The following is a 23,505-nucleotide window of genomic DNA, read 5'->3' as shown; positions in this document are numbered from 1 at the left end:
AGCTTGCCTCTTCTGGGATTTGAATCTGTGCAGCTAGGGAATTAGGGATTCCCAACATTGGCATCTGGATAGAGTAAGGAGTAGCATGAGTGGGCCCTTTTAGATCACTTATTGTCCAATACACCCTGGAATCTTCTAGCAGAAACTTTTCTTTTAGGCACATGGAGCTGTCTTCCTTTTTCATTTTGGCTTAATCTAAAAAGCAGAACCTCCTTTAATCATGGGTCCCTGGCATGTATTTCCCTTTCATTGCTGACATGAGGCTACAATAAAGCTTCAAGCTAGTAAGAACAGACGGTGTTCCTCTCCTTGGGATCAATATGCTGCTAAGAAGAACAACTGAGACAGTCCAATAACCCAACCTGTTTCTGTCTTCCTCTGTGGGAAATGGGTTTTGAGTTTTGCAAGGGTGTTCATAAACAGCCATGGGCGTCTGAGGAGGAGAATGACCTCAGAGATGAGCTTTACACTGAAGAACAAAGAGATCTGAACTCCTGATTTGAAAAACACCCAAGGACCAAATTAATGCCATAAAGTCATAAGTGTCAACATGCGTCACAATGTTGTTTGATTCCACTTGTTATCACTTCTGCTCTGACACACCAAATTCCTCTGCTAATTGCTACACAGCTGTCAAACTTTTTAAAGCATGTTTGTGTCAACAATTAGTTCCAAGATAACTTCATCCCTCTAGTATTCATGTGGGCTGAAGATCCATCCTTTCTTCTTTCCTCAGGATACCTTCTGACATCATCATTCCCTGATTGTTTTTCCATTGTTACAGTGTTTCTGGCTCCGTTCCAAACTACTTTCTAGTGTTCCATTATCTGTGTTTCCTGCACTGAACTCTAACTACAATCAAATGACAGTTGCCCCTAGACTGAGGAATTTCAAGCTCAGCAAACCCTTTGCTTTCTCAGCTTGCTTCTTCACATCCTTGGCAGGTTCCATTCCTTAGGAACTTAAAACTCTTTTCACTGTGGAATGAATACAAACTGGAGCTGCACAAAACGTTCTTAATAAACCCTGCTACCACTCAGAACTGGAGTCTGAGCTTTGCTAAGCCTTGAAACTGGTCTCAGGGTTTAAGCCTTGAAACTGGTCTCAGAGTTAATGAAAGGTTCACTAAATGCTTCATTAATATTTTGAGTGACCGTGGGCTGATTTAAGGCTTTATGTCAAAACCACGTGAAACTCAGGAGTTTCTCTTTGGCTTTTGGGATTTGTTCAAATAGAAAAGTCTAAGGAAACCTCTAGGTGCATGTAGTTTGAAACCAAATAAAATGCAGATGGGGAGATAAATGATAAAACTTCCTACTATCACTGTTTGACCGCAACTCGCATTGATTTCCATTGATGTTGAAATTTTTGTCCACTATTCATTCAGCTCTGGCCTAACCGTAAATGGAGCTTAGCTATATTCAAAATACATTAAAAGTAAGACTATTAGAAATTGAAATGATGTAGACGCCAGAACAATAATGCAATGGCATGCTATAGCCACTTGATGATACACTGAAAAATTAATCTGTACTAGGCTAAACAGTGATAGATTAACTTTTATAGGTCAGTTGTACCTATAAGGAAAACAAGAGGAGCTGTTTCCCAAAACATTCCCGAGGAGTTGCTCTGGCAATAAAAAACAACCTTTACTGCAGTTTCTACCAATTTTCTCGCAAATGTTGACATTTCTAATGTAACAGATTTTTATTTGATGTATTTCAGTTAACATCTTGATAAGATCTGTTCATTTTGTTTGCTATGTTTGCCTTTCAAGAATGAAATGAGAAAAGCATGGCTGTTTGAACAGATTAATGACTAACATCTCAAAATTAGCAGAGCCTCCCTTCTGTAACTCACTGACAAAACTGCTACGTGAAACTCCTCCAAGCAAAGATTAACCCTGGGGTCATACAGCTTGGGCACAAAAAAGGCATATCCAGCATCTATTTAATAACCAGCCCCGCAGGCATATGCATAAGCTCTGACTTTTATTTTTAAAGGCAGATTTGTTAGTCTCTAAGGTGCCACAAGTACTCCTGTTCTTTGGAAACAGGCATGGTCACTTTTGGAAACAGCTCGTTATTTTGGACAGAAAGTAACATCTTAATTTTCACAGACACAGCTGCTCGATACACTGCTTCACTGGCCTCACTATGATAGGGCTGGGAGACAGGACAGCTGAATGATTCACCGCAAGACCTTTAGCAAGTATTTAACCTCTTTGGCCCCAGTTCGGGAAAGCATTTAAGTATGTGCATCCATCCATCGTTATGATGTGCTGAAAGATAAGCATATGCGTAGGTGTTTTTCTTGAATTAGAGCCCAGTGTCTTAGTTCACTCATCTTCCTCACCCCACTGTATTATTTGTGTGCTCTAATGGGGCTACACCCCTTCAAACCATTGAGAGAAAAAGGCAGGTGCAGAATGCCTGCTTACTGCAATAGGAGCCCATGATATCAGTGCTCCGGCATGTGCGCTGGATGCCCATTGGGCTCACAGTTTAAGGTGTGGTTATGACCTATAAAGCTGTAAAAGGCCTGGGACTCAAGGATCCCCTCTCTCTCTGTGTCATACTGCCACAGCTGTGGTCACAAAAGCTACCTGAGTTGGAGCCTTCTTCTTACAAAAGAGAGGGGGCATCTGGCCCCATGTTCTCTGTGAGGGTTCCAGCACTCTGGAACTTGCTCCCCCTCCATGGGCTGAAATAGCCTGAATTGGGTCAGCTTTTGAGGCATGCTGCAGAAGACATCTTTTTACAGGGCCTTTGGAGAAGGCTGAAGATGATGACAGTGGGTAGGTGACTGGCCGGCTGAATTCCTGCGGAACTGACGATGTTAATGCTCTAGAGATTTAATTGAATGGTATTAATTGTGTCATTAATGATATCAGGACACCAAGAGCCTTAGATAGGCATCTATATAAATAAATAAAGATTCTGTGCCTGGATATTATCCTTGGTTTTGCAACATAGCTGTTGCCAAAGCATGTAATTTTTTTCTTGTCTGGGTGGACAGTGCTTTCAATCCCTCCCACCCTAACCATGTTTAGAGAACTGTATTTAAACCCTGGCAGATAATTAAAATGTTAGGTTTCTAAGGTTATGTCTATACAGGGATAAAACACCCAGCTGACTTGGGCTCTCAGGGATCAGGCTCTGGGGGTGAAAAATCACTGTGTAGACTGCACACAGTGATTTTTAGCCTCGTAGCCTGAGCCCCGTGAGCCTGAGTCAGGCCAGCTGCTGCCATGCTGCAGGTCTTTTATCTCTGGGTAGACGGAACCTGACACAGTTATCATATGTCTGTTTTCTTTTGCTTTTTAAATTCACAGGGGCAATAAAACAGCTCATGTTATTACAGCATTTGTCCACAGCCCTCTTTAAACCTAATTATTTTTATAGTGTGTGCAAGGCCTGCAGTTAAGTATTCAAGGAAATATTACTGCTGGTGTGAAGCAGGCTTGCCAGTTACACCGTCGGAAGAAAATGTAACAAGCTATGCACTGGAGGAACAATAGTAGTGTTCACTGTGTGTAAAGCATACAAGAAGTGTTATCATCTTAACACCAACATATCACCTGTTGCTCAGCCTGTATTATAGATAGACACAACACTATCAACATCAGTCCTGGTGGAAAATACTATGGCTGCATAAGATGGGAAACAAAGAGAACAGAAATCTAGATTTAAACATGGAGTTGTGACAGTGTTTGTCCGGGATATTTATACAGTGTATGATTTGGAGCAAACCTGCCCACTGAAAAATTCCCACATCTCAGTTGCTATGTATTAGATAAACAGTGCTTTGTGTCAACTTGTAATGAGGATTGATAGGGTCTGGCAGGGGGATGGACCACTGATTGGGCAACCATTTGTAAGTCTTTTACTCATATGATTGCATTTGTTAGCAAATTTGTGGGCTAGATTCTGGACACCCTGTTTATGGCATTGGCCACAGTAACTATTTGTACAGGTAGGACACCTCCATGCTACAAGGTAGAAGGTCCCTTTCAGAGCGGAGTTCTGTCTTGATGGTTGTTTTCTCCAATTTTCCTGTTGGATCTGGAACATAAGAATGGCCATACTGGCTCAGACTAGTGGTGCATCTAGCCCAATATCCTGTCTTCTGACAGCGGCCAATGCCAGGTAGTTCAGAGGGAATAAACAGAACAGGGCAATTTTTCAGCAATCCATCCCCCATTATCCAGTCCCAACTTCTAACAGTTAGAGGTTTAGGGAGACCCAGCGCATGGGGTTACATCCTTCACCATTTTGCCTAATAGCCATTGATGGACCTATCCTCCATGAATTTATCTAATTCTTTATTGAACCCAGTTATACTTTTGGCCTTCACAACATCCCCTGGCAATGAGTTCCACAAGTTGAATACATGTTGTGTGAAGAAGTACTTCCTTTTGTTTGTTTTAAACTTGCTGTCTATTAAACTTGCTGTCATTGAGTCATCCCTGGTTCTTTTGTTGTGTGAAGGGGTAAATAACACTTCCGCACTCACTTTCTCCATGCCATGCATGACTTTATAGACCTCGATCTTATTCCCTTTTCCAAACTGAACAGTCCCAGTCTTTTTAATCCCTCCTCATACAGGAGCTGTTCCAGACCCTAATCATTTTTGTTGCCCTTCTCTGTACTTTTTCCAGTTCAAATATATATTTTATGAGATGGGGCGATCAGAACTGCATGAAGTATTCAAGGTGGATTTATAGAGTGGCAGAATGATATTTCTTGTCTTATTATCTACTCCTTTCCTAATGGTTCCTAACACCCTGACTCCAAAATCTCTTTCTTGAGTGGTAACAGCTAATTTACACACTGCTTGGATGACATAATTAAGAGGTCTCCAATCAGCTCTTTGCTCATCCTCCAAGGCATTTTTATCCATTTCATAGATGCAGTGTCTCTTATTAAAAAAGCCGGACAGAATTTCATGGAGAATGGTATTTTTTCTGTTCAATGTTTAAACTATCCTACAGGAATCTGTAGCCAAGATATAATTTTCTAGTTGGTGTACATTCTATAGAAGGGATTTCATTTTCTATAAATTTTGTGAGCCACATTCTCAATTGGTGTAAATGGGCATAGGTCCATTGAGGTCTATATGATTTTAATGTGTAGAACCCAATTAAGATTCTGTAGAACCTTCTTAGTTCAATGTATTTAATTCTATTGGACTTTTCCATAAGAAGTGAAGTAAGAGAAACTGTTGTAGCAAATCTTTTTTTTAAAGTAAGAACTAGCTAGGAGAAGTTGGCATGAAATATTCTATGAAATGCACAGAAAGCAATACACCGAGTGAGATGAGGACAATTGATGTTAAATCAGAACACATTGTTAAGTTTTTTCTATTGTGAAAGTCTCTCTTTAAAATGCATGAGAGGAACTTTTGTTCCTAATTGGAAAGACCAAGTTCAGTGTCTCAAAGGAATGTGTGATAGGGTGATGAAAGCCGCAACAGAGACAGAGAGAGAGAGAGAGAGAGAGAGAGAGAGAGAGAGAGAGTTCACTATCTCCATTGTGTCAGCCTCCAGAGATGATGCTGACATGAAGATATCCCAAAAGAGATGGTCCAAAAGACAAGCTGAGATGCAGGACTAGGAGGAAGGAGACATTATGAGTGGAGAGGTAGATCTATGAGCCACTGGTGCAGAGATGGAAGTTAAAGCCAAAGGGTTTGAACATTCATATGGATAACAAAAGCCAGCATTATAGTTAATGCTGACACAAATGTTGGAAGAGATTTAAATCTCGTGCTTCAGGGACTGAACCAATTTATGACTCAAGGGATCAGCAGGAGACCTAATAGGGAGGGACACATTACCCCACATCTGCGCAATGCAGAGTTTCTTGCACCTTCCTCTGAAGCATCTGGTTCTGGCCACAGTCAGATACAGGCTACCGGACTAGATGGATCTCACATCTGATCTGGTCTGGCAATTCCTATCTTCTGATGGGTGGATGAAATTGCCCAGTGGGAGGGTGTAAAGGAAGAAGAGTAGGGAGCCAAGAGGAATCTCTTCATCCTTCTCAACCATATTTATACTCACATTGATATCTGAGATTCAAGGGCCTAAATTGGGTGCTGAAATACCATACTGATGGGGATGGCATATGAACTTCAATATAGAATAGAACTCATAAAACCCACACACTAAGATGAAACTAAGGATCTGTAAGTGTACAGTCCAAACACACACACACACGACTTTTCCCTTACAGGTTATTTTAATTATCTGCCTCTCAAAACACCAGCATACTGTAAATTAAAGTATTATTGGACTCAGGAGGAAAATGGCAATTGAAAACAACAGCTGTGGCCAACAACATGCTGAGCAGGAGATTTGGCAAAAGCAGCTGCCTAGACTCAGAGTAACCTACCTTTCCAGGTCACTTGTGGCCTTTCTGGGAAGCTGACCCTCATATGGAAGTACACACGAGTGGGTCAACTCCCAGAGATGGTGGGAGTCTCTTGAGAAGTACAGATTGCACTCCTTTGCTACCCGTGCCCTAAATTCCCATTGACGCTATTGGGATCTGAGCACCCTGTATGGGAATCCCAGTGCTCCATGGGATGAAGCCTGAAGACAGATAAACTTGCAGATCTGTTTCTGTGGGAAGGGAGGAGGGGGAAGTAATCAAACTTAAAAGAAAACTTTTGTGCCACGAAAGCAATTGCTGTCATTTTAGCAAGCCAGCCAGTCCTAAAAATCAAACTGGGATACTGTCTGCTTGAGAAATCCAGTGATAGGGCCCTAATCCAAAACCAATTGCAGTCAGTGAGAGTCTTTGCATTGGGCTTTGGATGAGGCCCTGCATACCCTGCTTACTATATTTCAAAAGCTGATAAAAAGATGTGATAAATGAACCCCCAAAATATTTGGAGGCTCCTTTCGTTTTGGATAAAGCATCTAAAACTTGGGATGAGCCATAGGACTATTGGAGTTGCCTGACCAGATCAGACCACAGGCCCACAGACTCCATTATGCCATCTAAGATGCTCCTGTCCTGATATCTCAGGGAAAGCTGTCAGCCTTTTCTCAATTAATGCACAAAGGGGGAAATTCAGCTCTGTGCTAAGCACCAATACACCTCTTTCTTCTCACTGAAGCCCTTAAAATAGGTCTGAATTGAGACCTCTTGGGTTTTTTCACCTTCCTCTGCAGCATGGAACATGGAACACCTGCTTGGATCATGTGGGCCCATCTCACTTCATCGAATCTCAGAGACTTCAGGCCCTGGTGACACCTCAGTCTCTCCAGTTCTCTGCGTCTGGCACACAACAATTTAGCTTCTTGAGGACTGAAATGCTTTAGTCTAACTTAAGTTTTTGGTCTTAATAATGTGGTTTTGGGGTGTAATTTAATGGCCTATGTTATACAGAAGATATGACTTGATGATCTAATGGTCCCTTCTGGCTTTAAACTATGAAACAGAGACCTCTGCACAAGTGTGAATACCCAAAGCCAATAGTGCCAAGATGTACATGGGAGGAAAAATATCTTCCTGGCCTATGTAGCCATTGACAAGTTGACATCCAGGAACATAAAATTTGATCACCCTCATTTTAGCTTGCATAACTACATGTGTTAATATCGGTCAGAAAATCATCCAACCCTTTTCCTAAAAAAACAGATACATTGTTTGACTCAATACTGAGCCAGCACTTATCTCAACCTCTTTGATCGGGAAATTAGGCTGGAAAGCACAGGTTTTCTGGTGAGATTTCCTAAACAATTAGATCAGCCTGGATGGGATTAGTTTTATTTACCTGTTTTATTTTTAGTTTTTTCTCTCTCCCTCTTTCTTCACCCTTCCATTTGCTCCCTGAAGTGAAGAAATATGATATTTTTTACAACTCCACCCTATTTTAGTTTTGAAAATATAAAGGCCATACTAATTCCATCAGCATCTTATTTTATTAGGTGGGACAGGACAGCTTCTGGGAATTGTAATGAGATTCACATCAAGGTCATTGATTTGTGAAACTGAGATCAGTAGTAACCAAACATTGTTGCCATCTGCAGCTGTTTTGTGATCCACAGAAATTAGTCCTTGGTCTCGGTCCATCTTTTAGTGACCTTTACACACAAGAAAACAACATTGGCAAGATTTTCAAAAATGGCTAGTGATGTTTGATTACCCTGCCTGAGACAACATAAAGTGACCTGGCTTTCAGAGAGCACTTTCTGAAAACCTGGCCCCTTTAAGGTCTCTCAAGTTGGGCAACCAAAAATAGAGACACCCAGTTATCAGGCATCTTTTGAATATCTTGGCCACTATTGAAAAACAGAGTGTGTTTTGGCAGAAAGAAGCTGGATTTTATGACCTGGAGAATGGACCCTAAGAGAGTCCGCTTCAGAAAAGGTTAAGCCTAGAACTCTGTGAAATGTTTACAATGAAGCATGAAACCACAGGACACTTGCTTCATTTTAAGTTTCGTTGCAAACTCAGTCCAGGGTCATGAACTATTGGTTCAAAACCTTGGCCCAGTTTTGAGCCAGCCTAGTTTGATTTATTGCTTTGTAAACTGTATGTCTCAGAGAGATGCAAAACTATATGAAATTCAGCAGATCTGACTAAGTTTGAGAGTTTTGTGGGGAGACAGAAAGATCAAATTCAGACCTGGTGTTGTGAACATGTACAAATACACTTACATCAAGGGAATGCACTTGTTTGCCCCAGGTCTGAACCTTACCTAGTGGGTGTAAACTCACAGCCTACTTGCTTGAAATCCTGTGACCCAAACTCATTGAACTTTGCACAGTAAGGGGCACTGTTGGAGCAGGGCCTGGGGGAAGCTTGCTTTGATGCTGGCCATGTATGACCTGTTCTACAGTAATTGGAGGAATTCAATCAGTACTAATATGTGATATTGGCCATGAGAGCCCTAAAATCACTTATTTCATTAAAAAAACCCATATATATATATATATATATATATATATATATATGCTGTAAGAAATCATGTTGCCTAATTTTTCCTCATGGAGGCTCCTGATGATTCTAGATGGCTACAGTGTTGCACCAGCATGATCCCCATCAGCATTAATGCTCTGATTTTGATTTATGTCAACCACTACCACAGTACCAGTATGCTCACCCCATATCTCACCCCTCACCCTCCATAGCAGCAAAATGACCAACCATTGCTACAGAATGGCCCTGCCTCTGCTGCTTGGAAAACCTGCACTCCTTTGGAGATGGTAGCTAGCTTTGTCCCATATAGTCCATAAGCATATGGGCCATATTCTCAATTTGTGTAAGTCACTGAACTTAACCATTGGCTTCAATGGAGCTAGGCCAATTTACAACTGAGGGTCATCCCCATCGAACCTGGGGTATTCAGAGTGTAGATCACATTCTTGTCAGAGATTTTTAATTCTATTTTGCTTTCCAGGCTCGGGATACCTCTTGTTTAAATTTAATTTTGTACATGAGACCCATGTTCTACATGGGAACACAGTGACGTTTGGATATGGTTGAAAAAATGGAGATTCCCACGAGGAGAGAACTCTGCCCACCCTGCATTATCCTTTGGCAAGGGAAGAGAACATAGTCTACCAAGGGGGCAGAAGTTCCCTGAGAATGGGAGGGCAGAGAGATAGGAGGGGAAGAGAGAGAAGATACTAAGACTTACCAGGGGGAAGAGGGTGGATAGAGGGGGCAGCTGGCTCCAGGCTGGGAAGGATGTCCTGCAGGTTCCTACTTACTTCTGAGCCCATCTTTGGGTCCTGCCCTTGCCTCCAAGTTTACATGTAGGGGCACAGCCCACACAATATTTCCACTATAGGAGTGTCAGCCCCACCCCCATTTCCCATGTTCCATGGCCCCTGTGGTCTACAGCTGGAATTAATATGGATCCTATTTTCTTGATATTACTAAATTGCATTAAACTCCCATCCTGGGAGTTGTTCACTCCAGAGCTCATACCACATACTCTTTTGGCTGTCATCCCTGTTCCTTTAAGAATGTGGCACCCTTCTGGAGGTTGTGTGCATAAATGGGCCATCTATGCTGAAGTTGCAGAGTAAAGAGGTTGGGATGGACCATAGAAGCATCATTTGTCTTGCAGAAAAAGGATTAGATAATGTGATAGAGATTAGATCATATTAACATGGTAATATCATTTTTCTTCTGTGTGTCAGCTGATAAGCACTCTAGGTAGGCATTTTTCTAACATATACAACATTGCACAGTTGGCTAGTTGAAATAGAAGAGTATTAACGTTCCTCTACAAGATGAAGGATTCCAGACTAGATAAAGCATGGGTCTGGTCCGACATTGGGGGGCCCTGCATTTTCTGTATTACGCACTTTTAAAAACCAGATCCTCAGCTGGTGTAAATTGACATGATGTCGTTGAAATCAAAGGAGCCAAGGCAATTTATACCAGCTGGGCATGTGGCCCATGATGTTCAGGAAAAATATCCCTACTCACTTGCTTTTTTTTTTAATCACAGTGTATTTCTATTGTGTTTATAATGTTTTTATGATGAATCACTGTGCTGTACTTGTAAACAGCTTTGTGAGGGGAAGGCGGGATGTTTTATCAGGCCTGTCCCAAGCGAACTCAGTGGCAGCAGGCCCATAATAATGATTAAATAATTCTTTATGAAGAACAATATTAATACCAATAGTGCCCTGTTAAAACCTACTGGATGTGAATGGTTTTAGGTTTCATGTCACATATTTGAAAGAAACAATCCACACCTGCATGTCCTGTAACATACAAATAGGTCACCATATTCACCAGTGGATCGGCCATGTAAAACATCTAATTTCTGAGAGGATTATTGTTCTCCTGTAAGTCCAAAGCAGGGGGGGAAAATGACCCATCAACGCAAAAGATGAAGGGAGCAATTTCTCGGTTGCTGAATAACTGAACAAATGCCATTCTGAAGAAACCCCTACTATCCTCTGAAGTGCCAGAGTGCCAGTATTTTCATAGCTCGAATTCTTGAGTCAGTAGAAACTGTTAGAGCTGCAATCTGACATGATAATGACATTTTTTTTCCAGCAACCTCAGACAATACCCTTTGCATTGCCTTCTCGTCTTTAATCTGGTAGTTCTCTTTCTAGGGTTGTATTCCAAGCAACTGTCATTTCATCCATGTGGACCAGGTAGGATGAGACAAAAGAATACATCAAGCAAGTATTATGTGATATGATCCCTCAGGAACTCTGCAGCATGACTGCTGAGGAAGATGGGCGATCACAAATTTGTGCCAGATTTTTCCCTCTGAATTGGATTTCTTAATCAAAGTATTTAATGCCAAATGATCCAAGAGGACTATCCGAAGGGAGACACTTCACACAAGCTTTATTGTGAGCCATGCGTCCATAATCACTCTACTACATCTGTGCTACAAGCTCTCAGTGTTAGTTCATGATCCTTCCATGCTTGCCTTCCTCCAATACATCATTTAGTCTGTACCTATTATTGGTACCACCTGTCTCCTCCTCCAGTCGGGCAATCCCATCTTCTCTTATGCTCTTGATCCTCTATAGTGAGGCAGTCTCCTCACCTCTTACTCCTCTCTTGAACTGATCTTACCCAACCTATTAACTGCATCCACTACCATGATACCTGAGCACCTAGTGTCGGACCCAAAACCTGTTTGAAACAATCAGTCTTTCCATTGACTTCAGTGGATTTTGCATCAGACCTCTAGTGAACTAGGATTACCAAAGGCGCTGGTTAGTCAGCTGGCAGGATTCATATAGCCACAAGAGATCCCATTCAATCACAACTAGCCAACGCTTCCTCCTCTCCAGCTTTTTATATATATTGCGTGTGTGTGTGTGTGTGTGCACAATAGAGCATGTAGCAATCAAACTCCCCACACCATGCTGCAGTCACTAACCTATCATCATGAAGACTACTCTGAAATATTTCTCCACCTTTCGTACTCTACAGACGAGCTTAAATAAAGGGCAGAATTGGAAAGACAGGGCAGCATGGGGCATGGTCACTTGCTAGGATTATCTGACTACCTCTGACTAAATCAATTCCCTACCACTGGAGGATCTCAGGCACTGGTACACCCTCAGTCCCTCCTGTCCTCTGCCTGTGGATCGTACTAGTTTAGTCTCCTGAGGGCTGCGATACTTTGGTCTAATTCTGATTGTTGGATTTGACGTGTAGCTGGTGGGTGGTGTTTGACCTCCTGTAAGTCACAGGCCACCAGACGCAATGATATGGTGGTTTCTTCTGGTCTTAAACTCAACGACTTTACAAAACCGGCTCTGAACACTTGCATCGCAGCCTTGTCATTATTATTTATTATTTGAATATTTGGTGGATGCTAGCACTGTGCTTGGTACAGTCTGATGTGTAAAGGGATGTACGTTTTCTGCCTCAGGGAGCTGTAAATATACTGTAACAAATCAATGTAATGGGAAATGTAATACCTTGATACTCAAGGTCTGGCTTTAGACTATACAATCACATTACAAAACCAGTCCTTCCGAGCCCCCAAATCTACATACTATTAAAAAATAGTCAGTTTTTGAGAGCAGAGATGGCAGCAGTGAAACACTGCAAATAAAGGGATTGAGGGTGTAGGCTCTGTTAACTGAAAGTGGCCAGCATTATCTAATCTGATTCTATCATTGTTCCTGACCTTCCATTTACCTTGTTGAGTATATTATTATATTACATCATGTCCTATTTAGAGCTGCAACAAACTGTTCTACTGTCCTTTGCCAGCACGAGCTGATGGAAAAGTTCCTCGAAGTTTGGGGAGGATTGTTCTATGCCTCCTTAGGCTGACCCCTACATGTAACCCCTGAGACTCCTTGTGTGGAGAAATCTGGAGAGACAACCAAACCTAAGCTTATCAACCATCAGAGCTGCTGAAATTAACCTTCACTGTGCTCATAATGGAGATCAGCATGTCAGAGAGAAGGAGGAAGAACATGAGAGAGGAGGCAATTAGGCTCAGCATTCACGCTTATATTTAACTGCTTCTCACCTAAAATGCATTAAGAGCCTGGGCCTGCTTCCACTAAAGTCAGTGAGAGGTTTGCACTGACCTCCACACGAATGAGATCAGACAAGCATCTCTTCTGTTGCGTGTGCTCATGCTTATTGTGTTCAGCAAACCTCTAGGGATACACCATGTGCCAAGCACACCATCTTTAAAGTGCTGGTGCTCTAGTGGTCTGGCAGGACCCAGGGACCCTTCCGGTGATTTAAAGGGCATTCTGATACTTGCGTCCCAACACCAGAACTTTGAATGCTATCTCTGGCTGCTACTGCACAGAAGCTGGTGAGATCAAGCCCTAACTGTCTGGGTTCTTATATGCCCCCTTTAAAGGCACTTAAAAACAGAAAGTGGGAATCCCTGAAATAACAACATTTTAGGTTCTCTGCCTCCCCAAATTTGCCAAGAGACTGAGATTAGTAGGGAGCCCTAAAATCATCAGTTTCAAGTTGCATGTGCTTTCCATTTCTCACGGTATTTCAATATTTCCACAGCTTGATCCTGGCTAAAGCCAGCCAGTGCATAGGGCTAAAATAACATTAAAATATTTCTTTTACCCCAGATCTGGGAGTTGGTCTTAGTTTTGGACAAAGCTCTGGATCATTTCTTTAACTCTGAACCTGGTCACCTATCTTAGTAAGTTACCAAGTGAAATCAACTTCCAAGCCTCTTTTGTCAACCCTCAATGGCCAAATGCCTTCTCTCTCTCTCTCTCTCTCTCTGTCTCTCTTTTAAACAAGATCTGTTTTACTTAGATGAATTAAATGTCAATGTATTTGTTGCTGTGAGTTGTTCCAGTGCCGATTACAGTACCATTGCATGACTTTAAAGTCTGTGCAACTGTCTGGTGCTACATGCTATTTATGTCTGCCTTTTAAAATGTTTAATAAACACTTTTATATTGATATTTTAAGTCTTCTGTCTCTCACTGCGGTTTGGAATGGGTAGTCCAAGAAGGATATTTTTTTTTCTTCTGCCCGTCTCAGATCTCAGCCCTTACAGAGCTTCTTTTTATTTCTTTGTTTGGATTTTTTTTTAAAAGAACAGTCTTTAAATATGTAAAATGATGTAGGGAAAAGGCATCACTTATGGGAAGCTACTACTAGAACTGAAACAAATATCTGAAGAAATATCTGTGCAGGACAATACTGTTGCCAGTTGGCATATTGCAGCCTTAGCACCCTGGATTGATTCAAACATGCAAGCTGTGATTCAAACATGCAAACTGAAGAGAACAAAACGAGGACACAGAATTCATATGAAAGAGAAACGAGAGTCATTTGATTTGAAAAACTTCACTCCGTTGACTTCAGAGGAATTACTCTGCATTTAAACCTCTGACTATGTCTCATTGCGATGGTCCAGATGCCGCTCTTCCTGATATCAGTATTAAAACACACATTGACTTAATCGATGGGCGGAGGGACAGATCAGTGGTTTGAGCATCGGCCTGCTAAACCCAGGGTTGTGAGTTCAATCCTTCATTTAGGGATCTGAGGCAAACATTGGGGACTGGTCCTGCTTTGAGCAGGGGGTTGGACTAGATGACCCCCTGAGGTCCCTTCCAACTCTGATGTTCTATGTTGCAGGACCAGCTGTTTAGGCCCTGATCCAGCAAAGAACCTAATCTCATGAGTAGTTTCACTGAAATCAGTGCAAGTACTCACATGCTTAAAGTTAATCACATGCTTAACTGGATAGGTGCCTTAATGCAGATCACTGATTTGAGGATTCCATCACTGGCTGGGACTTGAGCCATGGTGAGGAACTTTGGCTACAAAAGGAATCGTGCTAGAGAAGAAGGTATAATGAGACTTGAGTCAGGAGTGGGTGAGACATTATTTGAAACTGGGACTAGTGAAGACTCTTTCTGTCTGTAGAGGAGGAGAGGGACAGGTTGGGTAAGAACAGGTATCCTAGGACCAAAAAAGGACTGCTTTGGCAGTCATGGAAAAATAGGGTGAGGGATTAGTGAGATAGTAGCCTACTAGAGCATATGGATGGGTGAAAACTTTCAGACAACCAAGAGATAATCTTCAGTACCTTCCTGTGCTGGGAGAAGTAAATGTTCCCTTTGCAGAAGAATAATCAAGGAAAAGGCCTCATTTGAGATTCTTCAACCTATAATAGATTTTTTTTTGTTTTGTTTTGTTTTTTAAAAAGAGGAACTAGAGTATGAATCAGTTCCAAACCAGTTCTAAATATTTCAGCTCTTCACATTTCTTGTCTCTGAACTGAAAGTCATCCAGGGTTACACAACAATGTACAAAACTGGAAAACTTTCAGCTCCCCCTCCAACATGTGGTGGGAAAGTGTGACGCGATTGCTAAGCCAACGCTAAAGTGAGATTCACTGAATGCATCAGGGGTTAGAGGGAGAGTACACAATTTCATTTGCAGGTTTCAGATTGTTTTCCTTTTGATTTAATCTGATTCTCAGAATAGCATTATTTTGGAACAAAGATTTTCACACTGTTTTGTTTAATATTTTACAACCAGACTGTTGACTGACGTATCATTGAACAAAAATTCACCTCTATTAGTTTACATAATGATGGGGAAACTAGCTTCATCATGGGTGTAACAGCAACTAATAGGGTATTAGGTGAAGGTGCTACAGTACGCTTGATTTAAAGTGACACTGTCACACTCAATAAGCTCAAAATTACGTGATTTAGTTGGAACGCATGTTTACTGTGAGTGTCCAAAGACTTCAGCTGGATGCTCAGTGCTCCAAAGCTATTGCTTCTCTGACCAAGTTGACAAAATTCAAATCAGAGTTCAGGTCTTGGGAGATGGCCAAAGAGCGTTCAGACACGATGAGAACCCCTCAATACCTTCATCCAACATTGAACCAAATTGGAGCTATTTTGAGATTTGAAAAAAATGTATACATTTTTTCCCTTTGTCTGCTTTTTTTATACGGCTCTTCAGACTTGGGTTCCACTCACGAGAAGAGGTGAAAATAATGATATATACAAGTTTGCATGACTCACATCCTTGTCTGAGAGTCAGAAGACCCGAGTCTATGCTTGACTCTGCCACTGACCTCTTTGTGACCTTGGAGAAGTTATTTCACCTCTATGCATTACTCCCCCTTCTGCCTTTTGTCTGTCTGGTTAATTTCGGGGGTAGATTTTCAAATGCACCAGTGTGAGGTAGGTGCTCAGCTCCAATCATTATAGCTCTTTTGGACAGGGGCTGTCTCTCAAAGTTGGATCCTGATCTTGGTTCAAATAATTAAGAAGAGAGTTCTGATCTCTGGCATGATTTCTAGACCTCTGGGGTTCATATAGAAGCTTTGGATCAACCTCTGAAGCTAGGGATGTTTACCCTCACGGAATCTATCCCTTCTGAAATTTGCCCATTGCTATGCACCTTCCTACCCAGCTCAGCCTTACTGCTCCATTTCTAGCAGCAACCAGTTTTCTTTCTTTCTTTCTTTCTTTCTTTCTTTCTTTCTTTCTTTCTTTCTTTCTTTCTTTCTTTCTTTCTTTCTTTCTTTCTTTCTTTCTTTCTTTCTTTCAGATACAATAACAAGAAGTAAATCTACTCAGCAAGAGTCTTGTAAATTTCAACACACTTCCTGCGCTGATGAAGAGAGCAAAATGGTTGGAGAGGAGAGAGGAGGAGGGGAAAGAAAAAAGAGGCTTATGATGTTCATGCTCATGGCCAGGAACAAAAAAAGAGTTAGTGTGTTAGCACAAAAATGTTCCTTGGCAATATCTGAGATTCATTTGCAGCAACTGATCCATGAGCTTTAGTGAGAGGAGCATGTCTCAGAATCAATTCTTTTTCTGTTAATCTTTACTAGATGGCAAAACCTTTAGTCCAGTTCATAGAATTTCATGTGTCTTTTCAGACAAGGTTTCATCCATTCCTTTTAGGAGGACAATTTTACGGGATCATAAAATGTAGGTCTGAAAGGGAGCTCAGTAGGTCATCTCGTCCATCCCTTCATGCTGAGGCAAAGAGCAAAATAGACGCACTTAAAAGATTTTGGAGCAGAAGTCCCATTGTAGGTAAATGGGATGTATGCGCCTAAGTCCCTTAGCTTCTTTTGAAAAATCTCTCCATTAAAAGGCAAATAATAATAGTCCTCACATTATTCTACAAAAGGAATAATGACACAATGGATTTAGACCAGAACTTGAAGCCAATAATATCTGAGTTCAGAGTCTAGCTCGATCTTTGATTTGTTATTGGAAAGTCATGTGACTTCTCTGTATCTCAATTTCCCCATTGATAAAAGGGGATTAAAATACTGACCCATCTATTTTAGGGTATTGGAGGATGGGCTTTAATACTTTGAAGATACATTCAATATCATCGGTCAATATAAAATATTTACTACATGAAATTTACTCATAGGTCAACCTTAACATGTTCAGATTTTTTTCATATTATTGGCTTGGTTTTTCTTTAATCACAAATCTAAGATACAGGGCAAGATATTTTAAAATACCTAAATGACTTAGGAGCCAAAATTGCAGACTTTCAATGGAATTTGGGCTGCTAAATCACATAGCTGCTTTTGAAAATTGTTACCTACAGTTTTGTTGCATGTCTTCACGATAATGACAAAAATACTTACATACTAATATTCATGAATGTATAGATAATACTATTTGTAACACAGTAGTATGTAGAGGCCTGAACTGAAATCAAAGTCCCATTGTGTTAAGCATTGTACAAGCATATGTTCAAATACTGTTCCTGGCATCTCACACGTTACTGTAAAATGAAAGCTCTCCAGGGGTTTATGTGCAGTAGAATGTGCTTGAGAAGAAACCGGTTGCCAGCACCATTAGAATTTAAGATGGTTCCAATGGAATGCCATTTTTCAAACATGATGATTTTCTGTTGGAAGCAGTAGAGAGCAGAGTCAACTCAGTAGCCCTTGATTTATGAACTGTTTTCTTGCTCTCAGAATCCCATGATGTTTGTGGTTTCTTAAGGAACTATTGTTTGAACCAGTCAACAAGAACAACAATTATAACCCTAAGCATGTTTTTTCATTTGAAATCATATTGGTCTTTGATCAGATTTTGCCTCATTTTCACACCTCACATCATGGAGTATTTTCAAATAATAAAACTGTTCCCAACTTTTGTTCGTTGTTCAACGGCAACTTATTAAATGGTAGGTCAAGAGTCTGCAATGGACGACACTACAGTGCATATTTAAAGCCACAAGTAAAAGCAAATCATACAAATGTTTCCAAAGACTGTGTTCCAAGGAGTATTTTTGGAAACATTCATGTTGTGTTTTTTAATGAAGGCCACATTCTGAGGCTACGACACCATATGTCACATTCATTTTTGTACCAAAAGGGAAAAAATAAAAAAGAAAAAGAAAGAAAAGGAAAGTATGTTTGGCTTTTAAGTGTTTTTGGAATAGTGTCTAAGCATGCCTATCATTCTCTTCAGATGTAAGAAGAATTTTTGGCCTGTTAATTTAGCTCATCCAATATTCCTCTCTATGGGACAGCTTCTCCAGTATCTTGAATCTTGCGTGGTCATTTACGCCCATGCAAAATGACTACAGAGTTGGTGGAAAATACCCAGGTTGGTTGACCAATGTTTTATTTCCTTCCATGGGAAAGTTTCACTTTTCATTGGAAAACCTAAAGCTAAAAATGTTCAGCTAAAAACTTAAAAAAACAGAGGGTGGGGGAGAAGGAACACTGGTTTTTGGTTGAAAAATCTGATTTTTTTGAGGAGAGCAAGCACTTTCAACAAAGAATGTTGTTCAGTTGAAAACTCAGTTTTCTGTCAAAAAAGTTATGCTTGAAAATTTTCAGCCAGCCCTACAATCAACTCTGATTTGTTGGTGTTTCAAACCCACTAGGCATGGGTATACATAACCATGAAATGTGCCAGGCATTGGTTAGTCAGTACCTCAGTCTCTCTTTTATTACATGTTGCAATGTGACATGATTATAGGCCCCTATTCACCTCTGACTCAAACCAGTTTTATACCAGTCAAACCCCACTAATGTCAATGGAGTTACCCCTGATTTACAGCAATGTGAGAGGAGAATCTGGTCCACTGATGTCATGTATATGATGTCATCTGCTTAGCCCTAGGTAGAAAAGAGGTTTAGCCCCTTCTAGCAATATAACTAGCAGAACTTTGCAAAACTGTGGAAGAAAAACTTCAGCAAGCTAGCATAGTCCTTCTGGAGCTTGGTGGGCCATCAAGAGCTTAGAAGACTGTGCATGTGTGAAATACTCTCCCATGTTGGTATGATACTGGGAATGATGATTCAGGTCTAAGTTCTTTTTTCAGTTATACAGTTATAAATCCAAAGTATGTCTATTGACTTCAGCTGAGTTTCTCGGAATTTGCAGCCATGTCACTGAGAGCAGAAGTTGGCCCTCGGAACCAAAATTTGAAATGTAGGTGCTTACGTTCATTTTCAATGGACTGTTTCAGTTGACACTTAACACTTCAGTAAGGTATCAGTGTGCCTGTGAGCTCCCCTGAGTGCCTCAGTCTGTAATTGGGCAACCAGATTTGGGTTTCTAAGCTTGGCAACTGGGTGCATCATTTCAAGAATCTCTCTATTCTAGTTCATTCATTCCAGCTCTTTCTTCAAAAGGTCCATCTGCAGGTGCTTGTCATTCCTATTAAGGCTTCATGGTAATCCAGCCTGACCAAATGCTACTTGTGAGAAACATTAGAAATATAATATATAAAATAGAAAAAAGAAATCTTCTTTGTTGTCCATTTTGATGGGATAAAAAATCTTTAAAAAGTTCAGGAAATTGCCAGAAAGTTTTATTTTCCAAGTACAGTCCCAAATTAATGATGTTTTCTGAGGTGAGAGGCATAATCAATACTTAATATTTGTACAACTTAATAGGAGTTACTGAAACCATAGAGGTAATGTGCATAGTTTAGGTGTCACAGAAAGTCCAGCATAGGAAATCAAAAGTAAACTTTCTTCTCTTCTTTTTCTTTTGTAGATTTCAAATGAGGAGAGAGAATAATTAGCCACTGGAACCACGGACGTGTCCAGCGACCTGGGGCCACTGAGCCGACACAAGACAGATGACTGAGCACTGTGATCACTAGAGGCTTGTAAACATGCAAGGAAATAAGCTCAGCTACCAAAACTCTGCCCAAGAATGCACCACAATGGGGGCAAAAAAAATGCGGAAGAGATTTCTCCACAAGGATGGCAGCTGCAATGTGTATTTCAAACACATCTTTGGAGAATGGGAGAGCTACGTGGCTGATATATTCACCACACTAGTGGACATCAAATGGCGCCATATGTTTGTGATATTCTCTTTATCTTACATTCTTTCTTGGCTGTTCTTCGGCTTGGTCTTTTGGCTTATAGCAATCCAACATGGAGATTTAGTACATGATGAAGAAATGACCCCTTGTGTTGATAAGGTGCATAGCTTCACAGGAGCATTCTTATTCTCACTTGAAACCCAGACAACCATAGGCTATGGCTTTCGTTGCGTCACTGAAGAGTGCTCTGTAGCGATCCTCATGGTGGTCCTACAGTCAGTATTAAGCTGTATTATTGACACATTCATTATTGGAGCTGCCTTGGCTAAAATGGCCACAGCTCGAAAGAGAGCTCAGACCATCCGCTTCAGCTACTATGCCACTGTAAGCCTAAGAGATGATAAACTCTGCCTCATGTGGCGCATTGGTGATTTCCGGCCAAACCACATGGTTGAAGGCACAGTAAGAGCTCAGCTTCTGCGCTACATGGAAGATAAGGAAGGGAGAATGACAATGGAATACAAGGACTTGAAGTTACTAAATTACCAGGTCATACTTGTTACACCAGTGACCATCGTTCATGAAATTGACCATGACAGCCCTTTATACGGTCTAGATCGGAAAGCTTTGGCCAAAGACAGTTTTGAAATCTTGGTTACATTTGTCTACACTGGGGATTCAACTGGAACTTCACACCAGTCTAGAAGTTCATACGTCCCCCGAGAAATCCTTTGGGGACACAGGTTCAACAATGTCTTGCAGGTGAGGAAAAAATACTACAACGTCGATTGCCTACAGTTTGAGGAAACCACGGAAATTTATGCTCCCTATTGCAGTGCAAAGCTTCTGGATAGGAAGGAACATGAATGGAACAGAACTAAGAAAACATTGGACAGAGGAACAAGTACATCAACACTGGAGGTCAGAGATACATCATTTAAGGCAGTTGCCCTCATCAGCAGTTCTGAAGATCCAGAAGATCTAATGAAAGCTGTCAAACAAGATTCTAGAGAACTTCCTCATCAGAAAGATCCGTTGACCTTAAATAAAATCTTAGCAAAGTCCAAGATCTAGCTATTCATTGCCATTAAAATTACTGCCCCAACTGTTCCCTAAGCAGCCTGTAAAATATAACCACTGTTGAACTCCATACACAAAAGTATTTACATAATAAATCTAATTCTAAGTGTATTAGAGAATGAAAACAATATAATGTACCCTGTAGGTAGATTTTTCAAAGCTACTTAATTTATTTGGATGGCCAATTCCCAAATTAATGGGATCTGGGTATCCATCATCTCACTGTGGCTTTGAAAATCCCAAACAATTTCTCCATTCAAAACCTGAACATATATTGTATTTTGAATCTCAAAATTGTAGATGAAATTTTTTTGCAAAGATTCTTTTTGAAAATGTTTGGGAAATTTGGTTGTTTTGAAATCAGCATATACAGTGGTAGAATCTTTTGAAAATTCATGTTTTTGAAGACAAAATCCATAATATGGTAATGAGAACAGATCTATAATATGGTCACAGTGATGAACTCTGACAAGATTCTTTGCAACGCTCAGGAAGTGAAACCCAGGAGCTGTAACATAAAACAATATTGTTGCCTTGCTTTTGTTATTTGTTCTCCCTTTATCTGATCACTTTGGTATTCTGGATTCTATTCTGAACCCTTAATACAGATTCCCTTGTTAATCCAGTTTTCACAGCAGTCCACCTGTAATCTCCTCTGCATTATCTACAGTGTACGTCTGTTACAATTAATACAGTTCCTTGCATGGAACACTTTTCCAACAAGAAAAGGTGTCTCTGGAAACAGAACTATTGAATTGATGATGATGGGCGATTACTTGTTACCGGGTATGATCATCTTCCATGGGAGTTATGGGTCCTCAGGTGGCTAATAAGGCCAATCCTTGAACCACAAGTTCTATTACGATGAGGGCAGATGTTTTCAGGCTCAGCAGGAGGCTGTGGATCATGACCAACTGGCTGTTGACTGGAAGCCAGTCTCTCCTTCCTCCTGCACCTCTTATCCTCTTCAGCTTGTTGGCGAGGAAGTTCAAAATGCAGGGGAACATCACGTAGGACTTCACTCCATTTTAAGCGATCCTGGACAAGTGTCTCCCAAGTGTCAATGTCAATATTACACTTTTTTAGGTTGTCCTTCAGCAAGTCCTTATAACGCTTCAGTTGTCCACCCACATTACGCTACCCCTCTTTTAGCTGAGGGAACAGGACCTGTTTTGGGAGGCGATGGTCTGGCATACGGACAACATGACCAGTCCAGCGAAATTGCTGATGGATTATCATTGCCTCGATACTGGAGGTCTTTGCCTCTTCCAGAACACTAATATTGGTGTGCCTGTCTTCCCATTTGATCTTCAGAATCTTACAAAGAGAGTGTTGATGGTGCCTCTCAAGGACTTGCAAGTGGTGTCTATAGGTTGTCCAAGTTTCGACTCCATACAACAGTGTTGGGAGAATAACGGCTTGATAAACAAGAAGCTTGGTGAACTATTGAACTATGCACTTTGCAAATGCATTAAACCCATTTGGGGATTTTTCATTCTCTATCACCAATTGCTGGTCTGGCAAACACCTAAATGAGTAGATTTACTCATGTAATAAAGCAACATGTGTGAGTAAGTGTTTGTGGAAGAGGGTTTTATACTTAGGGTTTCATTATATACAAGTTCACAATAAGCAGGTTGCCCTTTTCTGTAAATGTCTACTGCTAATCAAATCCAGAGTACAGTCATATGCTTCCTGCTGTAGATACAGATATAGATGTGTGTGTGTGTACAAGAATGTATGTTCTGAGGCATAAGCCAACTGATGTGGGTTAGGAAGAAACTTCTTCTGTGGGCAGGTTAATTCATAACAGTCCGCTACAGCAATTCTTACAGATTTATCTGAAGCATCTGAGGCTAGCCATTCTTGGATACAGCCTGGAAATGCATGCGTTGGCTTTTCATTAATGAAGACACAGGAATAAAGAAATGCATTAAGGGAGAGTGTATGCTTCTGCCACATACAACCCATGATGGCATATCCTCTCTGGATCAGAGCGTTTGCAGCTTCCATGTCTTGTGCACTGAAGATGTCATGGAAAGATTGTCAGGGCGCAAGGGGGTACAGCTGTAGGATGAGAATTTAAAAACAAAAGTGAAGTCCTCAACATTATAAATACATTCCAGGGACGCCTCTTATCAAGAAGGCACAGAACAACCCATCCACAACCCTGTGC

General features: G+C 40.9%; 1 protein-coding gene across 1 annotated transcript in view; it reads left to right on the top strand.

Moving 5' to 3' along the window:
- Positions 1–22,904, top strand: part of KCNJ16 (potassium inwardly rectifying channel subfamily J member 16) — a 48,648-nt gene extending 25,744 nt beyond the window's left edge. Inside the window, exon 3 of the mRNA XM_084647560.1 lies at positions 19,973–22,904. Coding sequence (XP_084503686.1) covers positions 20,094–21,323 — 1,230 coding nt within the window. The 5' untranslated portion in view covers positions 19,973–20,093 and the 3' untranslated portion in view covers positions 21,324–22,904. The remainder of the gene's footprint in view (positions 1–19,972) is intronic.
- Positions 22,905–23,505: the final 601 nt, after the last annotated feature.

This window comes from Lepidochelys olivacea, assembly GCF_965140295.1.
Source record: "Lepidochelys olivacea isolate rLepOli2 genome assembly, chromosome: 14".
NCBI lineage: Eukaryota > Metazoa > Chordata > Testudines > Cheloniidae > Lepidochelys > Lepidochelys olivacea.
This window is presented reverse-complemented; position numbering and strand designations above follow the sequence as displayed.